Below are 14,127 nucleotides of genomic sequence, written 5' to 3'. Positions count from 1 at the left end.
GTGCTTATCGATAGCACTCAATTTTCACTTTTATCGTTAAAACCCACGGCCGGATTTAAAAACTTAGTTAAAATTATTTTTAATGTGCGTATGTATGGTTTACATAGGTTATTAATCATTAATTATTAATTATAAGCTCGATCTGCTCGACGCGCGGATAGTTAAGTTGGTGTACAGTACGAAAATATAAAAAAAATACTACATTGAATAAATACAAACGAAGAAACTGCATTCGTCCGAGGAGTCTCCACTAATTACTATAAACAGCTGCCCGACAGTGGTTCCAAGTTGCATGTTGCAGGTTCCAGGTTCTAGTTGCTAGGTTCCTTGTTCCGGGGTGATCCGTTGACATGGTTGATGGTTAGTGAGTTGAATGATAAATGCGAACGTGAGGGATTGATAAAATGTCACGCCGTGAGTGAATGCACTTGCATGCAATGATGATGGGCGCTCCGACTCCTTAGAGGACGTGCCTATTGTGAGCTAGGGCGTTCAGGTCCTGGGGCGTCACGTAACCATTGATCTGTGGCTGCTGACGAGAGTGTGGGTGTCCGCTGGCTGATGCTCCTCCGGCGACGTGCGTCGGCGATCCCACGGCGGAGGCCATCGGCGGCTTTATCAGCCCAGTGCGCTGCAGCTGCTCCATGGTGGTGTAGCCGATGTCGGCCAGTTTGGGCGTAGGTGCAGTTGGCTGCCCGGCTGCTCCGACTGGTGGCAGCTGGAACGGCGAAGGCGACGTCGAGGCTGCTGGCGAAGGTCCCGCCAGGACGTCTACCCCGGATGGCATCAAGGGAGCTGCAACGAGGGGCTTCAGCTTGTGCAAGTCCGAAGCCTGCACGTAGTTGTCCATGTTAAGCAGGTGGGCTGGCGGAAAGAAGGCGGACGCAGCGGCGGCAGTGGCGGCGGACGGTACAGATCCCGGCGCAATGGCTTGAACTGGAGCTGGATTGAACCGCGACTGCGGAATGGGGACCGGCACATAACCACTGAGCGGGGAGGACATCGGAGCGGTCGAAGGAACTGGCAAGGCGTGACCATTTGCGGAAGGACCGTTGCCGGCCCAGCTCTTCATCTGGGTGGGCTTGATGTAGCCATTGGTGGAGCTCCTCTGCTGTTGCTCCTGCTCCAGTTCCTGCTCCTGGTGCCTGTCCATGTCCCTCTCGTGCTGATTTTGCTGCTCCCGTTCTCTCGTCTGTTCGCACTCCGTTTGCCGCTCGCTGTCATTCTGGACGAGAAGGCCGTGGCGCATGGCCAAGTAAGTGGTGGGCGGGTATCCATCGCGATCCGCACAGCCGCCGGTCGAAGCTGTGCGCAGCAGTAGTTTAGAGCTTTCGCTGCCGCAGCTGCTGAAGTCGTGCGGCAGATCCTGTGGCGTGTACGGCGGCGAATCATCGACCCGGGTGCAGACGATTCCTCCGCTGACGGAGGAGTCTGGTCCGATGCCCAGGCCCAGGCCGCCCATGTCCATTGGCTTCTTCAGGGTCTCCATAATTCCCTGCGGCAGCACCAAATGGATATCGGACATCTTGCGGTACTTCTTGTACCCCAGGTAGAATATGACGCCCAGCACCAGGATCGCCACGCTCACCTCGATGGTCTGGTACATAGCCTTTACGCTGTGCGTGTCCGGCGTGCAGATGAACCCGTAGGTGCCCCAGTCGGATCTGTAGAGTCGGTAGGCGCTCGTGTTGGCTGCGTAGGTCTCAAACTGCAGCCGATGCTCCTCGTCGAGGGCGTCGGTCCTTGCCTCACATCCCTGAGAACCGGTAGAAACCAGTTGCACTGCGCCGACTCCATCCGGTCCGTCGAACTGCGGATGCTGCTCCACGTTGATGGCGCGGACTGCCAGCTGGAAGGGATTGTGGCTGGTGCAGCGCGGAGTGGCCATCACGAAGGAGCGGTTACGGCCCGGTAGAATGGTGCTCATCAGGCAGCTGGCGTTGTTGTCCCGAAGCGAGATCTCATAAAAGTCGATGCGGCCAGCCGGTGTCATGGGCGCCTGCCAGACAAGTCGTGAGCTCTGGTCCTTGTTGTTGGTCACCAGAAGCGTTGGCGGCGAGGGCACTGTGGACAAGGTAACACTTTAATTAAGGAAACATAATTTACATATATGGGCTTTCTATAAAGAAGTGCAAGCAGGCCACAATATTATCTTCTAAAATTATTATTATATGCTCAACACTAATTATAGCAAAACACAGGTAATTTGATAAACTTTTATAAGAAATCTATATCAGCAAAATTTTCCTTTTCTAATTTGTTTTTGTTGTAATTTGCTTTAATTACAATCCCACTACCTCTTAAATCCAAAAGCTTTTAATCTAAACTTGGGAGGCAACCTAAAAAAATCCGTTGACCTTTTAATCATTTGCTATGGTTATGCTTGGGCCTGTATCGCAGCTTCTGGCGGGGCAACCTCGTGTTTTTTATACCCTTGCAGAGGGTATTATAATTTCAGTCAAAAGTTTGCAACGCAGTGAAGGAGACATTTCCGACCCTATAAAGTATATATATTCTTGATCAGCATCACCAGGAGAGTCGATCTAACCATGTCCGTCTGTCCGTCCGTCTGTCTGTCCGTCCGTCTGTCCGTCCGTTTCTACGCAAACTAGTCCCTCAGTTTTAAAGCTATCTGCTTGAACTTTCCCAAAAGTTGTCTTTCTACTGCAGGTAGTATATAAGTCGGAACAAGCCAGATCGGGCAACTATATCATATAGCTGCCATATAACTGAACGATCGGAAATGCCATAACTTTGGTGTTTTTAAAGTTAGGAAGTTCGGATTTTCTATGAGGTTTATTTTTGGCCAATTAGTCTGACCTACCAAATTTCATAAGGATCGGACGACTATATCCTATAGCCGCCATATAACTGATTGATCGGAAATGCCATAACTTTGGTGTTTGTAAAGTTAGGAAGCTGGGATTATCTATGGGTTTTATTTTTGGACAATCAATTCGACCTACCAAATTTCATAAGGATCGGCCGAATATATCCTATAGCTGCCATATAACTGAACGATTGGAAATGACATAACTTTGGTGTTTTTAAAGTTAGGAAGTTGGGATTTTTTATGAGTATTAAGAATGCATCATATGAATAACCGATCCGATTTTGGAGAATATAATTTACAGAATATTCTGCAAGGGTATATCAACTTCGGCTCCGCCCGAAGTTAGCTTTCCTTTCTTGTTTTAAGTTATCATGGATGGCCAAGATGTACATACAGATTTTAAAGGAAAACTTGCTCCAAACTGCTAAAAAACTGGGCAAACGCGATCGATTTCGAATTCAGCAGGAATTGTGAAGGTTTAACTTGTCTGGAACTGCCCTCATGTCGTCATAACGCCAGCACAGTCTCCAGATTTAAATGTGATCGAAAATTTATGGGAAATATTGGACATCGCTATAAGGAAGAGGAAGATTTCGAACAAAAACGAAATGAAAAGTGTTCTTATGGAAGAATGGCCAAAAATTCCAGTAGAAACCACTAAATAGTTAGTTTCTTCCTTGGGAAATCGTCTCAAAGCTGTCCTGAACCAGAAAAGAGGACATACAAAATATTAGCTTTTAATTTACAAATAATAAGTTAAGAAGAATGAACTGCACGAAATAAGCTGCGGCTTGAAAAAAGCCTGCACATTTTGTTTTTATTTAATAAGTGTTTTGTTTTTATGATTAAGGAAATCGTTTTAATTTAATAAACAAGTTAATATACCCTTTTAAAATACTGTATTTAAATTTTTCTGTTATCTTTCTTAGTTTAGCAGGAATAACGACTTGAACTTTTTAGGTCCGCGTCGCGCTCATTTCATACTTCAATGGAACTTTAAAAGCGTTTTTCTCAAAATTACTTTTGGGGTCAACAAAGTAGGAATCTGCCTTAATAAATCATATTGAGTCATAGTGAGATGCATATGTTGGGTCTTAACAAACTCATGAAATTTCCCGATTTGTGCTTATCAATGAGTTCATTGAATTCCCCAAATTTTTTGCTAATCTGCCTTCATAAATCATGGAATTCGGGATTTCCGGAATACTAATTGGAATCAATAGTCGTACCATTTTTAAAATGAAAAAAAAAATGTTTTTTTACACTCGTCCGCATATCTCTGCGTACACCCAAAAAAAATTTCAAAATCTAACTTTAAACCCTAGCTGTTCGGCCATTTATGCATATATTATACCCATTCTTTTTTAAACATAATTATAGTTTATTGTCTTCGTTGACATATTTTTTCAAAAATGTTTCAACAGTGTCTTATATTTTATTTTCAATTTTGAACTTAACACTACCAAAAAATGTACCCGCAAAAGTCTGCGTACACCTATTTTAAATATAAATAATATTATTGTCTATATAGATTTTCTGATCCATTATTGACTCGCCACTTGCTGCCATATACCCCCACACCATTATTCCGCTTCCTCCGAGCTTTACTGTGCCAACCTAATTTTCTTTATTAAAGGCTTCTCCGCTTTTCCTCCATACCAAAACTTTTCCCTTGATTCCAAATTTACAGAATTTACTTTCGTCGGAAAATATAACCTTATTCCGGAAGTCTTGGTGTTTGGAAATATACTCACTAGCAAAGGTTAGGTTAGGTGGAAAATCTATCCTCGACCTTCAGCTTTGCCTGATGAGCTGTCGTCCTTGGATTGAGCTGAATAGATTTCATAATATTCCTCTGCTCGCGGTTTGTAAGCAAAGGCGGACGGCCAGAACGAGCCTTTGGCAAGATACTTCCAGTCGAGTTGTAGTTATTTATCACTCTTGGATGGTTGAGGGGGTTCTACCAACTAAAGCACCAATTTCTCTATAAAATTTTCTATCCAAAAACCTTTTTATTATAATTTTCCGCTCCTCAACAGAAATTTCCTTGCCTTTTTATTCCATGTTGCAATATGCTCGTTATTGTAATGAAAAAGTTTTAGACATTCTAAAGTAGATCGGCGACAACAAAATTAACGGTAATCGCACAATCCTGCATTCCAAGAAGTTGAAAACTGCTGTACGCAGACTTTTCCGGGTACATTTTTTGGTAGTGTTAAGTTTAAAATTAAAAATAAAATATAAGACCCTGTTGAATAATTCTTAAAAAATACGTCAATGAAGACAATAAACTATAATTATGTTTAAAAAAAGAATGGGTTGAATATATGCTTAAATGGCCGAACAGCTAGGGTTTAAAGTTAGATATTGAACATTTTTTGGGGTGTAGAGATATGCGGGCGAGTGTATGTATGTACATATATATTGGAAACTGATTTTTCAAATTGGAATCAACTGGTTCTATAAGACCAATAATTTTGCTATGAATTTTGTAATTTGAAAAATATTTAATACATATAATATATTTCTGAAACTTGCGAACAGAGTATTTAGCACAAGACAAATCTGTGAAGACTTACCTCCGATAGCCGTGCTGGGGTAAATCACATTGCTGGGATCCGAGAGATAGAGTGTCCGTGCCCGCACACTCACCTCGTAGTGCGTGAAGGCCGTGAGATTGCCCAGCGTGAAGCTGATGGGCTTCTCCTTGTCCAGCAGCTCCTCGGTGGAGGCTCCCACCCGGAAATTCTCGGTGACGTTGTCGCGGAGCGATCGGAAGGTGCCCTCGTACGCCCGCACCACGCCGTTGGCCAGCAGCGGGGGCTTCCAGGCTAGCTCCACGCTGGCACTGGTCACCCGGAGCAGCTGCAGCTCCCGCGGCTGACTGGGCGCCGCCTCGCCGGTGCGGTTGACCAGCTCATCGCTGTACTTGCTGGCCCGCGTCTCCGAGTACATTAGCATCTTGACGCTGTACTCCGTGTAGGGCACCAGGCCCTGGATGACGTGCTTGTTCGTGTAGCGGTCCACCTTAACCGTGGTGCAGTTGTCCGGACGGCCGGTCGAGCGCTGACAGTAGGTCAGATTGTAGCCGGCCAGAATCACTGCGCAGACGCGCTCCGTGCCCCAACTAACCGTCAGCGTGGTGCTGGTGGCCACGTCTATCGAGGGCTCCATCTTGGCCAGGTCGTCCTTCTTGTCGCTGCTACAGATCAGCCAGCGGAGACCCGTGTTGTGCGAACGATAGTTGGCGGACACTGCCATGTGGAGTGAGGGCTGGTCCCGTGCCGTGGTAAACAGCTGCTGCCCGCTGGACACCTCCGCGAAGCGGATCGACCCCTCACACTCCGACAACAGGCCCGGCTTGGGAACGCACCAAAACACGGTGTAGTTCTTCAGCTCCACCTGGTCCTCCGGCGGCTCCCAGCTGAGCGTGTAGCTCTTGTTGGTCGGATGGTAAACGCTGCGAATGTTCTTCGGCACCCGCTGGCGGAAGTCAAGGTTGCTAATCGGGCCAATCGACATCGGGGTGGCGTTCACGGACTGGCCCTGGCTGTTGCTGCTTCGAATGAGGAAGTGGTGGACGGCGTTCTTGTTCCAATGCTCGATCATCGCCGAGTTGGACTCCACCTTGATAAGGCTAGGATCTCTGCAGAGGAAAGAGGAAAACGGAAGAAAAGTTGCTTTACAAGTGGTAATATAAAAATAAGATGATTTACTTACAGTGGACCAAAAAAGTTTAAGTACACTTCATACCTCAGTGTTTATTGTTAAAAATATGTATTAAAACTTATCAAAATTAATATTTTTTTTTTAACTTCAATAAACTTAATCTTTAGGATTTCGAATATACCAAAATTAACTACGTCACTCCTTCGTGAACATTATATTCATAGAAAACCAAAAAAAATGGCTAAAAATCACAACAAAAAAGTTTAGGTACACTCGTCGTCTCTCTGTTTCTTTGGAATTCCCCTTTCAAATCTGACGGTGATCGCGAATTCTTCCTTCAGTCTACTTCTGATGCTTGCATTTTTATGCATTTTAAGTTCATTTCATTTGATTTTGCTGGAGTGAGAGGTCAAAATGGGTCGAGACAGCGAAATTTCACTTGAAACTCGAAAAATAATTTTAAAACATTATTTGGAAGGAAAAGGGGCTCGTGCTATTGGTAGGATGCTTCAGAGGCCTCCATCCAGCGTGCAAACTATTATGAATTCCTACGGGAACTCTGGAACCCTCCAAGTAAAGCCAAGTTCCGGTCGTCTCAAAATATTGACCGATAGGGATGAACGCCAAATCCTTGGCTCAATAAAGGCCAATCCTAAAAATTCAGCACCAAAAATACAGGAGGAAATATTTCGAAGCTCAGGCAAAACAGTTCACCCCCAAACTGTTCGAAATGTGCTCCACAAGGAGGGGTCCAACGCACGAACATCTCGTAGAAAGCCATTGATTTCCTTGGTAAATCGAAAGAAGAGGCATACAAATATGTAAACGAGACGGATTCATTTTGGGACAACGTTATCTGGAGTGATGAGTCAAAATTTTATATTTTTGGTTCAGATGGCTCCCAAAAAGTATGGAGGAAACCCAACACAGCATTGGAGCTTAAAAATTTAACACCAACCGTTAAGCATGACGGAGGTAACGTGATGGTCTGGGGGTGTGTTGGGACAGCTGGAGTTGGGAAACTTGTGTTTATAAACACTACAATTGACAAGCATCTATACCTTAAAATTTTAAAGGATAATCTTAAGGACAGCGAGATCCAGCGCGAATGAGACTACATTTCTGTTTCAACAGGACAACGACCCCAAACACACCTCCTTTTGGTCAAGGAGTGGCTGCTCTACAACTGCAAGCAATTGCATACACCTCCACAGTCTCCAGATCTCAATCCCATTGAGCACGTTTGGAATTTGTTGGATAAAAGGATCAGAAAACACCAAATATCGTCAAAAGAGTCCCTTAAGATGATTTTGCAGTTTGAGTGGGAAAAAATTGAGAAAAAGGACACAAAAGTGTTGGTACATAGTAGGCACCGACGTCTACTAGCAGTTATTGCTGCAAAAAGAGGTCCAACCAAATATTAACGAGCTAGGAGCTAATTTTATCTTAGGTGTACTTAAACTTTTTTGACTATGAATTTGAAGTATTTTTCCGATTTTTTTTTATTATCTTGTTATTTTATAAAATAAGGAAACAAAAAGACTTTTATGTTCTAAAAATCTATAACCTACCAAACCGAAATTGTTTGAAAATTATATCTGATTTAATTAATAGCGTTTTGACTGTATTAAGTTGCACGACTATGGTGTACTTAAACTTTTTTGGTCCACTGTATGCAACACTCGAATATCAAGCTTGATTCAAATAAAGACACACCCCTTTTGCCGTCCCGTAAATAAAAAAAATATGAAGTACTTAAGTACGTTTACATTATCTATTCATTTCTTTGTACTCTGTTAAAATTTTTGAAGGTTAGTATTTCACGTTTAAGATTTTGACTAGCATTTCAAAAAAAACAAAGTTCAGATTAAATACAAATTTATAATTCAATTTATGTTTAATCTGAAATTCTTTTGAAATGCTATTTGTACAATTGTGATTAGATTCCACGAAAATAGAGTCTCGTAAAAAAGTCGTAAAAGTATTATTTCGAATTTTTATTAGTTTACTGACACATATTTTTTATATATTTATATAACACGCCACACAAAAATGTGGTGTATTTTAAGGTGTATTCTAAAGATTAGATTTTAGAGGAATTGCTTGGAAATGTGCCTATATTACAAATTAACTTTTTTTTGGGACACATCGACCAATTCAAATGGCTAGTAGCATTTTATACAGCATTGCTTAAACTGGTTAAATGATTATTTATGCGCACACATAATTGTCTCTATCGTCTAAATGGTATAATGATAAATTTTAAAGCTAAAATCGTTTTAGTTTTAAACCAAATCATTTTTAATGTTATACATGCCCGCTGTAAGTATGTATGTTTATACATATATGGCTTATCAAAAGTTAAAGCTAATTTGTTTACAGCTGTGTTTGGTTAAATAGCCTTTATTAGCTATCACAGCCTCACACCTACGTGGCATGGAGTCCACCAAATCTTGACAACGCTTGAGGGGAATCTGGCCCCATGCCTGATGCACAAATTACCAAAGCTGCGGCTTAGAAGTCGGGGACTTCTGTGATACGTAGCGCTTAATGTCCCCCCATAAGTTTTCAATGGATTTAAATCAGAAGACTGGCCATGGCATTTCATCAACTTTTCTTTACTAAACTACTACTTGGCCAAATTGCTAGTATGTTTAGGATCATTTTCCTGCTGCATGACAGTTTTTATTATTTGTACATATGTATGTATGTGTGCATGTTGGTCCTCGATCCCATCGTGAGAAGGAAGGCCACACAAAGAATTAAGTTATTTAATAGTCAATATATTTAACATTGAGTTCCTTGCACGAAATAAGCTGACCTAAAAAAGTCTGTATTTTTAGTTTAAAACTAAGTTTTAAGTGTTATCCAAAGGAACTTAAAAATAATAAAGTGACTTTATAAATGCCAAAATACTACGAAACATAACTGCATTTAAATCTTTTTCATATTCAGTATAGTTTGCCAGCTATATGAGTTTGAATTTTAAGTTTACGTGTGCACGAAATAAGCTGTGAGCCACTGTAGTTGTTCTTCTGTCGCACTGCTATTTCGGCGAACACAGCTCTATATATTTGTTGTAAAATGTTAATATTTCTTATTTCCATTTTTTGTTGCATACTTTTGGACGAATTTGTATATTCACAAACAACTAAAAACCTTTTTTTAACGTTTTTTTAGAGCTTTAGAAGAGTATTTTAAACAAGGTGGCGTTTGCTTGCACTTTTTTTTGTTATTTTTTTCTTCACAATATTTGATATCAGAACTTTCAAGTCTAGAAATTGCGATTGACACCGGTTTCTTATCGCGCCAAAAGGTGTTATTGTTTGAAATTATCGATTCTTAAAAAAAAACATACAGTCAGCACAAAATTTATTCGGACACTGTCTATTATCAAGTTTAACAGCTTATTTGCCGGAATTTTCGTAATTTTAGCAGGTTTTTTTTTACTTATCATAGAAACAGTGATTTTCAGAAGACATTACACAAACAAAAATGTAATTTTTTAAATTAGCCTTAAAAATATTAAAAGAAAAGCAAAAAAGTTGCTAAAATGTTGCACAAAAATTATTCGTACATTTCTCATTTATTGTGTTTATTTCTGAGCACAACGGTAATAGGCGATTCTTTTTAAAGTAGTTTAGTTGAAATTACTTCGGAGTAATTTTAGGCGTGCTTTTTTTTTGTTTTTTGTTAGTTTTTATGTGTTTTTTTGATACGATTGGTCAAAATAAAAGGAGTTCAAGATTTGTCACTAGATTTTCGAAAACCTATCTTAAATTCATTTTTGGAAAATCGTAGTTATCGCGAAATCGGTCGTATTAATGGAAAATCACCTTCCACAATACATAGTATAATCCAAAAATACTTAAAAACGGAATAATGAGCTTCAAATCACAAGAAAGCTAGAAGGTCTAAGATTTTGTACTCACGTGAGGGACGGAAATTTATGTCTACAGTCCTGAAAAATCCGAAAACAACATCTACAACAATTCAAAAGAATGTAGAGCAAGCGAAAATAAAAAAAGTTTGGGCCAAAACCATCCGAAACTACCTGTACAAGGCTGGTTTACATGGCAGAGTTGCTCGTCGAAAGCAATTATTTTCTGCCATCAACAAAAAAAAGCGTTTGGAGTTTGGAAAACTGCATATAACCTCCCGGATTCGTTTTGGGAGAACGTAGTTTTAAGCGACAAATCCAAATTTTACATATTTGGACACTATGGGCCCTCGAAAGTGTGGAGGAAACCAAATGAAGCCATGAATGAGAAGAACTTAATTCCAACTGTTTAGCATGGTGGCGGGAATGTAATGATGTGGGGGTGTGTATCGGTAGAAGAAGTCGGTCAAATGGTCTTTATTGACGACAAAATTAATAAGAATATCTACAAAAACATTTTAAGCGAAAATTTGATTCCAAGTTATATAAAACTTGGTCTAGATCCGAAGACATTGTTGTTTCAACAAGACAACATTCTTCGTCTTTGGTGCAAGAGTGGCTTTTATATCACTGCAAGCAGCTGAAAACACCTCCCCAGTCACCTAATTTAAGTCCCATAGAACATGTTTGAGATATTCTTGAGAAAAGGATTCGGAAGCACGTCATTTCGTCCAGGGAGTCCTTAAAAACTGCATTGATGGCTGAATGGGGTCAAATTAGCGCTAATGAGACAAGCAACTTGGTAAAAGCATGGGTCGACGCTTACAAGCTGTCATTGATGTTAGTGGAGGACCCACCAAATATTAAAAATATTAAAACATCAAGAAATATGTTTTTTTTTTAATATTATATGAAGTGTCCGAATAATTTCTGTGCGTAAAATTATGACTTTTCAAGTTAATTTAAGAAAATATCTAATTTTACTGTTGAAAGTTCCTTATTTTTTTGTAAAAATATATTCTAAGAATGTTAACCTTCACGATGAAATATAAATTGTTTGTTTTCGTTACGTTTTTGTTGAGTTATTAATGAATCAAAATCAAAATCACGGGTGTCCGAATAAATATTGTGTTGACTGTATATACATACATAAGTGTGTATACCTATTGGCTGCTTTTTAATAACGCTATTTGATTTATATTTTGTCGATTCCGATACGACTCCTCCTCTAATTGCCTTCAAGTAGCCAAATATTTTGTGGAAGGGTAGAGAATTTCGGCCTGGTATGGGGTATGTTTTCGTGAAAATTCCCACATAAACACAGCGTTACCCTCTGCAGAGGGGTATAATGGAAATAATTAATATGTTGAAACTTCAAACACACACAAAAAATGAATTAATAATTAAAAGGACCTGTTCTCGTTGGGTTCTTAAATAAACAAAATGTGTAGCCAAGTATTAAGACCTAACAATGGTGTCACAATTTGAGATACAGACACCGCAGGAAGATGAGTGCAGGGTATTGTGCTGGCGGATGGGCTTCCTCCGATTTCTCTGGAAATGCATTCGCATAAAACGCCTCCCATCTTACCCCTAATGAACGGGTTTTTGCCTCTGCTTTAGTGCTTCTGCTTCTGTGCATGTGTACAGCGGCACTTCGGACGAATTGTTAAAAATAAACATTTTCTACGGAACCCCACAATGAAAATGTGGCTCTCGGCGTGTGTGCTTGTGCCAATACTACGCCGTATGCCTTGCGATACTGATTCGCAAGAAGTCGACATTCCGCTGAACTCTCCGCCGCAGAACATATTTATTGATAGCAGACAGGTTTGCCAATGACTAATTAGGTGCCAAAGTGCCAAGATGTCAAGATGCCCTTATCTTATGTCGCTTATTTATGTGTATGTACTCACACGACGGTCCCGTTGATGCGGTACTCGCTGATTATGTACCGAAAGTCCGGCCCGTTGAGCTCGTGCGGCTCCAGGGGCTCCCAGTAGAAGCGCATGCCCTCCTCCGAGGAGTAGACGTAGAAGCTGCCGTAGGTGACGCGCGGCGGGCGGCGTGGTCGGGCCGGGGCGGTGGCGAAGCCGTAGACCAACGGCTCGCTCCACAACGTGTTGTTTTGGTTGGCGCGCACGCGCAGCCGCAGCGTATAGTTGTAGCCGGCGAAGGGCAATTCCGTGAGGCAGAGGGTATCCTTGATCGTCGAGCTTATGTTGCGCCAGCTGGTCCGGCTCAGGGGCTCAAAGTTGTGCGGCGAGACGCGTACCTGCCAGACCAGGCCGCGATTGTAGTTCGACCGCCGTGGCATCCCCCACGACAAGCAGACGGAGCTCTCCGTCCGGTTGACCAGGGTCAAGTTTTGACCAGGCCGAGCCGGCACCAAGCGCTCAAAATGATTTATTGTGATTGGCTGCGTCTCGTGGCCCAGGCCGTTCGCAATGAAAAGGCGGAAGTAGAAGATCTCGCTGAAGCGCTTGTAGTTGTCGTCCGTCAGATTGCAACTCACCACCGGCGCCGCATCGAAGTTGCAGTCCAGGGAGTTGCTGTAGCGCCAGTCGTTGTTGGTGTTATAGCTGATATTGTACTTGGTGATGACCTTGTTGGGCGGCTGGGTGAAGTTGCACACCATGAACTGGAAGTCGTGGTCCAGGCAATTGAAATCGCGAACCAGCAGCGGACTGGTGCCCACGTATACCTTTGAGGTGTTGATTACGTAGTCGCGACACATGCACAGGTACTCCTGCTCCTGCTCGGCGGCGTTATGGGCGCTAAACAGGATGGTAGTGTTGTTTAGCATTCGGATATATGTCGAATTGCGAAACTGTAGATTGCCGGTCTGAAAGTATAGCTCATCGACGGTGCAGCGCTCCGAGCCGTTGACCTCGCTGAAGTAGGCCTCGTTGAGGGTGCAGCTGATGTTGAAGTCGCCGCCGATGGCCAGCTCCACCTTGTCGGGAATCAGCCAGCCCGGCTCCACGGCGGCCTGTGCGCCACCATGGCAGCCGGCGAGCAGCATGAGGAGCAGGCCGAGCTGCACCTGCGGCGCCATGTTCCTAATCCTAATCCTTTCCAGCTTCTGCTGTTATTATGTTCCACTCTACTTTGGTGGCTCTCTCTCACACACACGCGGACACCGACACACCGAACTCTCTATTTCTCTCTCTCGCACACACACAAGAACACCTTGCTGGCCGTGTCAGTCTGTCTCTGTATTAGTAGGCAGTTCTCGGTACGCTGCGTTCCTGGAATTTTGGCTCTAACACATCTCGCTGCCAGGTGGGGCTGATTTTTCGGGGGTTCACTTCTTCTCTACCAAAGCACTAATGTCTATAGTTTATATAACTTTTGTTTGCTCCTTTAAATCTGTCTCGATGATGCAGAATCGAATCCTCAAAAGGCGAAGGACGGCGATCGCTATCCTCCCTGCCCCCGTTATCGCGTTATTGTCGACGATTTTCTGGTCTGCAGTGTGACCGCTTATCGAAACTTATCGCAGCTCGATACGCGATATGACAAGGGCTACGTGAGCGAACGGTCATATTGGGCGCGATAAGTGTACTCGTTTATCATTATGTACGTAATTTGAATTTCTTTGCGTAGAGTTGATGCACTTGCTTAATGGCTTCCAGAAACTGCCTGTTTAAACAGTGCGCACTGTTTGAAAACCGATAAAAGTGTAATTTACAGCTCAGTCATCGATATATCGATAGCGTAAGACGCGGCAACCCTGGCATGT

General features: G+C 42.5%; 1 protein-coding gene across 1 annotated transcript; it reads right to left on the bottom strand.

Annotated features, from left to right (window-relative positions):
- Positions 1 to 63: 63 nt before the first annotated feature.
- LOC108040218 (cytokine receptor) lies at positions 64 to 13,881 on the bottom strand. Its single transcript, XM_017117567.2, has 3 exons — positions 12,299 to 13,881; positions 5,413 to 6,479; positions 64 to 2,064 (listed from the first exon to the last, which is right to left on the bottom strand). The coding sequence occupies exons 1-3, from the start codon at positions 13,438 to 13,440 to the stop codon at positions 461 to 463; spliced, it is 3,813 nt and encodes a 1,270-aa protein (XP_016973056.1). The 5' UTR covers positions 13,441 to 13,881; the 3' UTR covers positions 64 to 460.
- Positions 13,882 to 14,127: the final 246 nt, after the last annotated feature.

This window comes from Drosophila rhopaloa, unplaced genomic scaffold (assembly GCF_018152115.1).
Source record: "Drosophila rhopaloa isolate 14029-0021.01 unplaced genomic scaffold, ASM1815211v1 contig_3, whole genome shotgun sequence".
In the NCBI taxonomy this organism is placed as follows: Eukaryota; Metazoa; Arthropoda; class Insecta; order Diptera; family Drosophilidae; genus Drosophila; species Drosophila rhopaloa.
Note: the sequence above shows the minus strand (reverse complement) of the source record. Positions and strands in the feature narration are given on the sequence as shown.